This window comes from Protomyctophum bolini, assembly GCF_963924005.1.
Source record: "Protomyctophum bolini genome assembly, chromosome: 5".
NCBI classification, from domain to species: domain Eukaryota; kingdom Metazoa; phylum Chordata; class Actinopteri; order Myctophiformes; family Myctophidae; genus Protomyctophum; species Protomyctophum bolini.
Genome location: NC_137866.1, coordinates 37,373,651 through 37,385,698, shown reverse-complemented (window position 1 = coordinate 37,385,698; position 12,048 = coordinate 37,373,651). Strand labels below are relative to the sequence as shown.

The 12,048-nt window shown below is 42.9% G+C and overlaps 1 protein-coding gene across 1 annotated transcript in view; it reads right to left on the bottom strand.

Moving 5' to 3' along the window:
• Positions 1-209: 209 nt before the first annotated feature.
• Positions 210-12,048, bottom strand: part of LOC308315512 (vitamin D3 receptor A) — an 84,084-nt gene continuing 72,245 nt past the window's right edge. The window contains exons 6-10 of the mRNA XM_080763534.1: positions 11,612-11,711; positions 11,199-11,376; positions 3,112-3,263; positions 2,006-2,122; positions 210-1,406 (exon numbers count right to left, since the gene is read on the bottom strand). Coding sequence (XP_080619660.1) covers positions 1,153-1,406; positions 2,006-2,122; positions 3,112-3,263; positions 11,199-11,376; positions 11,612-11,711 — 801 coding nt within the window. The 3' untranslated portion in view covers positions 210-1,152. The remainder of the gene's footprint in view (positions 1,407-2,005; positions 2,123-3,111; positions 3,264-11,198; positions 11,377-11,611; positions 11,712-12,048) is intronic.

Sequence of the window (12,048 nt, the reverse complement as noted above, 5' to 3'; positions counted from 1 at the left end):
TTTGTTTCCATAGAAACAGCCATCTTTACACACTCTTAAATATATAGGTATTAGCTTATATGTAATGATTTGTATTTATTTATATAGAAGTATACATACATTCTTGTTTGGCAAATTCCCCTTTGTCGTATGAACAGGGAACTCCAAACACAGTGGCCCCCTCCACCTCTGTACCTCCACCCACCCACCCACCCATCCACTCGCCTGTTATTATTAACCCTTAACCCACCATTTATTTATTTTAGTTTAGCTACACTCCATAGATACAGATGGGAAACATTTGTGAGTGGGTTTAGCACTCACGGTAGCCCAATGTTGAAGGGTCCTATCCCAATGATGTATACTTTTATATCATTGGCAAATTCAATCAAATTTAAAAAACAAAATATTGTACAGACCGTAAAGCTGGGTGGACTGGACAATGTATTTAAATTTAAATTTAAAAAATAAAAATTCCTCCATATTGCAATTTATCAATAAAGAACAATTGAGATAAACAGCGATGGGCGCACTTTTGTCTGACAGACGATGACAAAGACTCTTTGCTGTCACCGTGTCCAATAGCAATCATTTTCAATGGATCTATTTATTCACATCAGTCCGATTGACGCGAGGGGAATTAATTCACACGTATCTTTAGTACGCTTCCCGCTGGCGTTTGGATTTTAACGCTAACTTCATGTGGCATCTGTGGAGTGATCCCATTCCTCTGCATCTCCTCCACCCTAAAGCAAACAGAGGGTCTCGGGGGTCCCGTCCAGAGCGGTGGACACACCGAGCGGTGGGATACACAGATGAGAAGGTGTACCTCTTTGTCTCCCAAGTACGGACGTCCGGTTCACATCCTGGAAATCCAGACGGTCCAAGCGCGGCCTCCCGTATTCCAATACATCCAGAACGTCGGTCGGCCCCCGATTGTGTCGCTCAAATCTCCCGCGGGACGAGGAGGGGCAGGTGAATTAGGCTACCATCTATCTATCCCTATTTCCAACACGTGTTTGGGGGGGGGACGGGGGAGGGTTCGGGGGCATATCAAGGGGTTTTAGGGGGGATGTAGGAAGGTGAGGGTCGGTCAGTGGCGGCGGGGGACTGTGGCGGTGGCGGGGAGGAGGTGGAGGGGCCGGGGAGGAGGTGGTGGCGGCCCTGTCTTTGCTACGACACCTCGCTCCCGAACACCTCCAGCACCAGCGGGGTGAGCTGCATGCTGTGCTCCGGCTGGAAGGACAGCGAGCGGTACTGCTTGGAGTGCTCCTCGTTCAGGCTGCGCAGGTCCGCCAGCTTCTGGATCATCTTGGCGTAGAGGAGGCGCCCGCCGGGGTGGGTGACCCGGATGTAGGCCTGCAGCACCTCGGACAGGTGGTCCTGCAGCTGCTCCACCCGCGCGTGGTCCTGGACCCCCGGGCGGTCTGGGGAGGGGTAAGTATTTAGCAGACAGTCGTTAACCTGACAGCCTGAGCAAGGATTTTGGTGCCCGGTCGTTGTTCTGACGGCACATTATTTCCGACGTCGCATTGTTTCCGACTCGGCCCATTACTTTAGTAGGAGTAATTATGGAATGGAATTATGGAATTATGGAATGGTAATGTTGGAATTATGGGCAGTCCCCCAGATTTTTGGGTCCGATGCCGATCGCGATTTTGGAGTCATAGCCGACTGAATACTAATTACTTTGGACTGATATATTTCATCAAAAAGTGCCACATTTTCCAATCAGTTTGAAAACATTTACCTAACATTTACCTAGCAAACAAAAAAAACTTTTTGAAACTAAACACAGCGTCTGACACAGAATGTGTCACCTGCCAATCGATTAGATACAGCCCCCATGCACCAGAGATAGCCTTATAACGTATAAGCCTGATCTGTACTTGGTTGCAACAGTGTTATACATACCAAAAAATAGGCGATCGACATACTCGCTATACGTGCTGTGAACTGGAATAGATGGTCTATTTCCGGTAGTATCAGTGAAGCAGGAGGGAGGGCGTACTGTACTGTATGTTACCTGGGGACAGCAGGCAGATGGCCATGAGCAGCACATGTTCCTCCTCATGCAGGTTGAGCTTCTTCAGTCCAACCTGGAACTTCACCAGCGGCTCCAACAGATCCAGAGTGTGTCCCGCTATAGAGGTAGGTAGACAAAGCACTCGTTATGCATATTGCGTATACATGATTCCCCTTGATACTGTGAGTCCTTCAGAACTCGTTCTATAACAGTATTACATATATGTATGTCTTTCCCTATATGAAGCTACCATCTACAATTCACTGCAAGTTTATGTATGCACACAGTAGCCTGTATTCACGTCACCCAGCCTATGACATCTGAAGAGCGCATATGCTGGGGTGGGTCGTTACGTAAATGTGTAAATTCCCCCTCCAGAGATATGTACAGAGAGAAAACAGAGAGAATATCTGTTTCAGTTAGAACTGGCTGAAAATAACTTTGTCAGTGGTATTGGTAAATTCTAAATAGTATCCAAGTATCAACCCTGCATTGTACAAAAGGTAAATACATCTGTCTCAATAAAGTATGAAAATAATATGACTGGGAAGAAGGTCAATAACAAGTAATAAGTAAGTAAGTAATAACAAGAAATTTGGTGCATATTATTTATGGATCACTGCAAATCTCTACAAATGACATCCTTAATATCCTTAAATCTTCATCTGAAAACTAGTAATTCAGCTGGCAAATAATTGCAGTGAAGTAGAAAATACAATCTTTCTCTCTAAAATGGATCGGTGGAAATGCCTCCCAGTCACACGGGATAGCCCCTACTTTTAAAACACAACTAACAATGGTTACATATCTCAAACATGTGGCCATGATACTTTTTAAATCTTATTTCAAATTAGGCTTTAGATATTCTATTGTTTTGATGCAATGCACTGTGAGCTTGTAGATCTGCCATTTTCAAAAGTTCTGAAAACCTGTGAAATATGGGACATTCTGCGTGGTACTTTAAGTATATTTTATGCCAATACATTTGTACTTTTACTCGAGTAAATGTAATACACATTGCAGTATTGATACCTTTACTTAAGTAAAACATTTTCCGTACAATTTCCACCACTGTCTAAATGTTAAGTTGACGTGAAGACACCCACCCTTAGTGACGTCGTTGATGCAGTATTTAAAGTCGGGGCCTCCGCAGCTCCAGGACATGTCCTCCAGGCTGAAGGACTGGTTAGATCGTAGCATGATGATCTCAATGGCACTGGACTTCAACAGGGCTATCTGGTCCTCCGCAGTCAACTCCCTACAACATACAGACACATACAGTACAGTACATTACGTCTTTGTGTTTTGCGACCGTATGTTGCAGGTTACTATGAAAACCCACTGCCCCCGCTGCCACCCTTAGATCTCCATATATGGAGCTGACCTGTTCTGACATTCCATAATGTTGATCTGACCTCATCAAACCCTGTACACTCAAGACATGGTCCATATACAGTATGGCCAGTACAGAATTCATTCCATATGTGGACCTGAACACCATGCCAAAGCGCCAGTGCTCGCCCAGCAGTCTGCCGCCACCCAGGCGGATGTGTGCACGCGACCTCACCCTTAAGGGCGAGGTCTGGGTTCAGATAATTAGCATAATTTAGGTCAAATAAGCTCTGTTAGACTGTTGGTGTAGCCTGTTATGATTTAGTAACCTTCTGCCATGATAAAAGTTATCCTCTATTAAGCAACTTTTCATTCAGTTGAATTTGTGATCAATTAACCCATTTAGACCGTAGGGCGCGTGGAAACGTCATAGCTAATCCAACCGATGGATTGCGAGGACGTGTCCTAGCGCATTTTCATTGATATCAAACGACAGAAAAATATTCAGATTTTTCTTTTTCTTTTTGGTTTGCCCTCTCCTTCTGCACACTTCCCTGTTTACCGCTCAGAAAGAAAGGCTCGTATCTCCTACTCTAGGGTGCTCTCCATGGTTTTGACCAGCAGATGGATGTACTAAGCTCTTCATTTCTGACTTCAACATGCCTCTCGTTTAAAATATGAACGCGAGGGATTATCGAGCGACTTTACTGTAATCATAACGAGGTAAGCAAGCAACATTATTTATTTCTCAAGTTTTTTGTACGGAACGGAAAGGGGGGGGGGGGGGTGTTTTGGGCGGGAACGCCTTTTGGTGTCTGCATTATGTTATGCTTTAGCTATTGAAAAATAGCAAATCTACAAGCTCATAGCGCGCCACCAAGTGGCGCGCTACGAGCTTGTAGGTCTGCTATTTTAGAAAAATCAAAGAACGATTTTTTCAGAAAACTGTCAAGACATTTTTAGAATCTGATCTCAGGTCAAAATGGATTAAGCAAGCGTGAACTAGGACAACAACAACATGACATGACAAGTTAATATGATATCACACCAATGCACTGGCAGCCAGAAACCACATTATGTGGCCGGGAGACAGGATGTGAAGAAATGCTCTAACATGTTAGAGCGACAGTTGTACTTCTGTAAGAGACATCCTGTGCCTGTACATCTGGACCTGCAGTGTCTTGATAAAGCACATGTTGGCTGAAACACATATCTATATGATTTCACCGCAGGACAGGAACCCATTTTGGTTTTTTAAGCATGTTATACTTTAGCTATTGAAAATAGCAGATCTACAAGCTCATAGCGCTACAAGATTGTAGATCTGCTATTTTTGAAAAATCGTGAGAATGTGGCCCAAATCTTTGAATATATATTCTTTCAGAGCAAGCGTTTTTAACTCAAATCTTTGCTTCTGGGGGGTCTCTGGAACAACATATTTTCAGATGGGGGTCGGCGGTCAATTACATATAATTTTCGGGGTCCGACATGAAATAGTTTGAGAACCACTGATATAGAAACATAGATCTTTTTTTTTTATTTGTTAGAATTTAGAAGACATTTTTTTAGAATCGGACTCAGGTCTAAATGGGTTAAAGGCAAGTGTGACGAATGAACAAACAGACAAATGTGTAAATGTGTGATCACACAGGCGGATTCGTGGTGGGAAGATATCCCTTGAAAATATATGTCGGTTTATGTAGTCATCATGAGACTACATACTACAGCTTGAATTGATGCAAATTAACTGCACAAAATAAATGCTCCAGCTGCGTGTGAAAGGATGTTTAGAAAGATTAAAGTACTGCCTACTCAAACTTCAACGAGTGTCAGAATTTCTACTGCTGAGCTAAGATGTAAAGCCTGTTTGGGAAGATGATGTATTATATCACACAACCATACAGACTTCAGGTTCAGTGACAAATAAATGATGGATTGCACCTTTAACTACTTTCCTCCTAGCTTCCCTTCTGGGCATGTGATAAAAGGCAAACGTTCAGTGAAAGCATAGCAGAACTCCAAGAAAGGAGAGAGCTGTGATTGGTCTACTTTTGGGGACCAGTGGTGAAAAGTAACTAAGTACATTTACTGTACTTAAGTAAAATGTTAAGGTATTTGTACTTTACTTGAGTACGTAAATTTTTCAGCACTTCTCCACTACATTTCCGGGCCAAATATTGTACTTTTACTCCACTACAATTATTTGAAAACTTGAGTTACTAGTTACTTTTTAGATTTTGATTAGTATTGCAAAACACTCTAACCACTCAGCCCACATACATTTCGGCCATTTGAAAATAGCCGAATCTACAAGGTCACAATGCGGCGCGATGCGATGCATTGTGAGCTTGTAGATCTGCGATTTTCAAAAGATTTGTTTACATTTGAAAACTCAAAATACTTTTTTCCACCACTGGTGTGGTCTAGACAGCTGTGGCGGCCGACATGAAATATCATCTGATGACCTTTGCTACTGCACGCAACACAATAAAACGGCTTGTGTTCATATCGTGTCAGCCCAGGGTTTTGACAATGTCCATTCAGACATGTGTAATGGGATTACTCTTAAGGCAAGTTTGGGTTGGCTATTTACAGAAGATTGCATTAAATTGAGTTTTGTGTATTTTCCTTTTGGAAAAATGATCTAAATTTAGAGGAACATTTTGTACTGTCCTATAGTTTGTGTCAAACCCCACCCATCTGGCACCTAAAGAACGTGGGATAAAACGAACCACTAACAGGACCTTCAAATACATTGTGGTTCAAACCCTTTCTCTTTCTCTCTCTCTACCCCCCTCTTCCCCTCCCCCTCCCCCATCTTACTCCCTTTCTCTCTGTCTCTCTCACATGCACGCACATACGCACGCACGCACGCACGCGCACACACACCATCTGTTACCTTCAAAGTTACACTTCTTTGTGTGCCGGGGAGGTTTGAGGTGAGGTGATTTGGGAAAGGCTGGAGTAGGACAGTGTAATGAATGCATGGTTACCATGGTGACAGCACCATGCACGTTCACTAAAGCTGTACCCCCCCCCCCCCCCCTCTCTCTCTCTCTCTCTCTCATTCAAATTAAAATGTTCTTTATAGTAAAAGTAGAGCACTTATTGCCAAAACAAAATCAACAAAGTTGACTCTGCCGATATATACAAATTAAATTACTGTAGTAAATAAAAATGTATCATAATGTAACGTACTATCAATCAAATGTAACTTGTCACATATTGGACCTTCTGTTTGAGAAAAGGGATATCCTCTTTTCTGTCTCCTAGGTTTTTTGCACTGCATCTATAAGAGGGTTTGCATGTGTGCATGGGTGTGTGTGTGTGTGTGTGTGTGTGTGTGTGTGTGTGTGTGTGCGTGCGTGCGTGCGTGCGTGCGTGCGTGCGTGCGTGCGTGCGTGATTCTGGAGGGAATCTAGCAAACCACCACACTGATCAGTGCCAAATATCTTTACTTGTGCAGACTTTCAGGAGGCCACAGAAGGACCTTCACTGATGTATTTTCACATACATACTTTTCTAAAATATTTTTCTTTAGTCAATGGGGCTGGGCCTTGCTCAGATCTGGAATCATATGTCATAGATGGAGTCAGTACTGCTGTATGGGGCTGAGACCCTCACAGCACAGGAAAGAACGCTACGAATGGAACTACGTAGGTGTCACATCAGAAGTGTGGTTTTCTACGGGGTCTACGGGGACCTAACACGGGTCCCCGACAAAGTCAGAGAGATGGCAGGGCACTGCGCCAGGCACACGGAACTAGAGGCAAGCAAACTGGCCCTCTGGAAGACAGGAAACGCAAAAAGAGCACCACCTACATAGATGCACTGCAGCGCGACAGCTTATAGCTAACAACACTGGAGAGCTCAAAACCCTGATGTTGGATAGGAGTGTGAAGGGCAACGATGCCCTGAATCTTAGCATGGGTTGCATGGGATTAGTCCAGCACCCTACCCCAAACCCTACTGTTGCACGTCGGACCAACGCCTTCACACGTACATCTGCAACCTGTATTGACCACTGTATTCACTAATAACACTGATCTTTGCTCCAAAGCAGTATCTGTCTCTATGAAGTTTAGCGACCATAATATTGTGGCTAAATAAAGGCGCTATATAAATGCACCATTTACAGTAGGCTCTAGTAAAGCATCATGGATTGTTGATGAGCTCAGAGCACGTATGCATGAAATGATGAGATGAGTTGAAGAAAGCTGCATTAGATTTTAAAGGAACTGAAAAATGGCGAATGTATTGCATAATGAGGAATAAAGTTAGTTAAACAAAGAAAGAAATCACACTTGTGTGAATTTAGGGACGCTCTTATCATCATACATAATCGAATCAAATCATCACATTCCGTACTACAAATACACAAACACACAAAGCATAGGACAGGAGAACTCTACGTCAGTGTCTGAGCAAATAGACGTCATGATGATGTACAATGATAATAGCGCCCCTCACTTCACACAGGTGTGATTTCTCCTTTACAATACTGTTTGTTTTTAATACTGTAGCAAATTACAGGAAACTCCTATATAATTTCCCTTCCACAAAACTCAAATTATGTTTTTTTATCGATGTGTATCGATAAATCTATTTAAATTGCCACCAGTTTATATCGATATATCGATATACAATATATCGTTACATGCCTACTATCTCATCTTCAGACATACATCTGCAACCGGTATTGACCCGGGTGCAGTACTTAGTTTAGACAGTTTTTGGTTTAGACTAGTCATTGGTTAGACCAGTCATTAGTACTACAACCTATGTCAAACCCTCACCCTAAACCTAACCTCCCACGGGGCAGCACACCTAAACCTAACCTTAACCCATGTCTAACCAATGACTAGTCTAAACTAAGTATGCACCCCGTATTGACCACATATTTACTAATAACACTGATCTTTGCTTCAAAGCAGTATCTGTCTCTGTGAAGTTTAGCGACCATAATATTGTGGCTATTATTATTATACAGTAGAAGGTTCTGTGAAAAGTATTATTAGTGCCTGTGCTAGCTAGTGAGTGACACAGGCACAGGCACTAGTACTATCTCACCTGGATTACTGCTCTAAAATATGGTTGGGCGCAGACAACAGACATCTGTCTAAGCTTCAAATAGCTCAGAATAAAGCTCTTTCATGGCTCAGCGTAGAGAGGTTGGCATGCAATTTAGTGAGTTTCTTTAGGAATATTTGTCATAGTAAACAACCAGTTTGTCTGGATTCACAAATACAGTATGTGAGAGATCGTCGTAGTCATGCTACCAGGCAGGCTACAAGGCTAGTGGTCACATGGTTAAATAAAAACACAGAATGTTTAGGGCCATTACAATATGGAACACGTTACCCTCGCTACGAGTTTGTAGGTCTGCTATTTTTGAAAAATCGAAGAACTGCTGACATAGAAACATAGCTTTTTCAGAAAACTGTCAGGATGTAGAAGACATTTTTTAGAATCTGATCTCAGGTCAAAATGGGTTAATGTATTTTTGAAAGATTGTACATTTTGTATTTTTGTAGTTTGTATTGTGTTGTGTTATATCCATTGTTGGTCATGGACCCCAGGAAGAGTAGCTGCTACTAATGGGGATCAATAAGACTAAAGAAGGCAGGAGTCCTGAGTCGGTGTTGCTCCCACACGGTTCCCATGTGGAACATGACCCCGAGGATACACATCCATTTTTCATTTGAGTGAAGCTCAACTGCATAGCCCATTCAATTTGTGGAGCTCAATTTTACAGATTCCTAGTTTCTCAGTGTGCGACAGAGACAGCGTGCGGTAGGTTGGTCTTCACCTGTCCCGCTCTCTCTCTGTGCTCTAGAAATCTATACTGACTCCAAAGTCAGTATGTAAAGTAGTCTGTATGTACAATCAGGAAGTGAGTTAGCAACGAGTTCCTTCCCCAGCCTGACACTAAGTTAAAACTTAGTTATATCTTATTCTTAAATGGCTATGCATTGTATATGCATACAGTAATGCATGAGCCATTTAAGTAGCTACAACTAAGTTTGAACTTAGTGTGTGGTGCAACTGGCTCCAGATGTGCATATCTTTCTTACTGTATGCGGAAATCAAGGTCTGTTGTTAAAGGTAGTGTTTGTGATATTTGCTAGGGGAAAACAAATAAAAAATAAAATTGCTATAGAGTGTTTGTTCCGCGGTCTCCCCATCTCTCCAGCTCTTTAGTAAACAGAACATTTTATCCAATCACGAGAGTAGCCCATATTTCAGCTAAGATTGTATAGTGTTCCAGTTCCAATAATGTTGCCCGCTCACTTCTTTGTTTCATCACTTACAATTTCACTTGTTTATCCTGTTCCCTCTCCCGATTGGATAAAATCCTACTATATTCCAGCCCTGTAGATTACATATGCTTTTGGCTATTTTCAGTTCGACAGGGGGATTCCATTCCACCCCCCGCCCTGCATTCACCACAGTCTGGGCTCTGCTTCAAATGTCTAGAAGAACTTTGGATACCTGACAAGGTCAGCAGAAAGGACAAATGGGTGTAAATAGAAAGCTAACTGTGCATGGGGATCATTTACATTTCTTCATATACATCAGTTTCATGCGTGTGCACATATGAAAGGACACATGGGTGTAAATAGAAAGCTAACTGTGCATGGGGATCATTTACATTTGTGTGCGTGCGTGCGTGCATGTGAGGCCTGACTCACACCTTCACAACAGATTGATGTATAGCTGATGCATGAGACTTGTTTACTGATGCAAGCTCGCAATTCATTTCCAATGGGAGTCACATGGTTTGACACAATATTTTTGTTGTATGAGGGGGAGGGGGCAGTCGAAACACAGCCGAAAGCCAACAAAAATGTTGTGTCAAACCATGTGACGTCCATTGGAAATGCATTGGGGCGGCCATGACACTTACCCTTTGTTTACATCTAGCATCCATCAATGTTGTATGCTAGATGCGAATGTGTGAGTGAGGCTTAAGGCCTGACTCACACCTTCGCATCTAGCATACAACATTGATGCATGCTAGATGTATGAGACTTGTTTACTGATGCAAGCTCCCAATGCATTTCCAATGGAAGTCACATGGTTTGACGCAACATTTTTGTTGTATGAGGGGGAGGGGGTAGTCGAAACACAGCCGAAAGCCATACAACAAAAATGTTGTGTCAAACCATGTGACTTCCATTGGAAATGCATTGGGGCAAGATGTAAACAAAACCCTTTCTTTACATCTAGCATGCATCAATGTTGTATGCTAGATCAAAAGGTGTGAGTCAGGCCCTAGGAGTACTGTTCATTTATTTAATATGTTCTCATGTTTATGTTCTCTCTCTAAGCTGTGTGATTCCGGGGATGCGTGGCGCAGAACAAATCTCCCTAGCACAATAACATATACAGATGTGTGTATTGTAGCCTAAACCTAAAGATACTTCTTTTCTTGCCCTGAACTGGGAACCACAGTGGGTGAGTCAATAATCTACAGGCTGGAAGATACTGATGTGATATAAACAATGGTGAAAGCAAGCAGAAAAAATAAAATAAAAAACAAAACAAAACTGTGCAGTGGTCTAGTTAGTAAGTTTGATAGTTAGATTTGAGCCAAGAATGGGTCAGCCTGACCTGAAGCATTCTGTTCTCTAAACATGATCCCACTCGGCTAAAAATACCTTTCTTCACGGCAGCCCTCTGTATCGCACAACACTTGAATGTTGAAATCGCATCACTCAGCCTGTATTCAGGCCTGTAGAGTCACACTCATATTAGCAGTAGTATCATGTAATATAGGTTTTCCAGTGTCTACTGTCTGAATGGATGCTGTGGATGATGTGTAGTCTGCGTCTGCATTGTTTTGGGATATGGGGCTTACCTGAAGCCTGGGATCATCTTAGCGAAGCCAATGACCTTCTGGATGCTGTAGGACACCAGGTCCGCTAGATGAGGGAGCATGGACAGCTTGGTGTCCTCCTCGCTGGAGTCTGGACTGCCCGCACCGTCCTGGTACATCATCAGCAGATTACTGAGGTTCAACTTGGTGTCCACTGACTCTGTACGAGAGGAGAGGAGAGGAGAGGTGAGGTTGTATCTAGTACTCTCTGTGTTGGTATAACCAGTATCTAGTACTCTCTGTGTTGGTACATATAGCCAATATAGTACTTAATGAATGTTTTAAGTAGTGGCCTGGGTGTTGTTAGTTTTAGGTTTCTGTGTTAAGAGTGTTGTTAGTGCGGTCTGTGTGTGTGTGTGTGTGTGTGTGTGTGTGTGTGTGTGTGTGTGTCTCACCAGGTGAGTGGTTAAAGGAGTCAGAGGAGGCATCTGATAGAGAATGAAGTGATGCTGCACGACTGGCACTGCGCGTTACTGGGCCCTCTCGCACTGGAGGCTGTACACACATGAATGCACGCGCACACACACACACACACACACACACACACACACACACACACACACACACACACACACACACGTCACATGCATGCACACACACGTACAGTACACACAACGTTTTATAGTAGCACTCATCAAACAAAGTTATAGTGGGTCATAATCTGCTGGACAGAGTAATGTTCTTCAAATTAGCTTTGGCATGTCAGCTAGCTGTTTTGTAGGCCGGTTCACTCTCTGTATCCCAGCTTGACAAAACATTTGGCGTTTTATGTATGTTTCATTTTTCGTTTTATTATCCCGCCTTGAGCTTGCATGAGTAATTCTGGATCGTA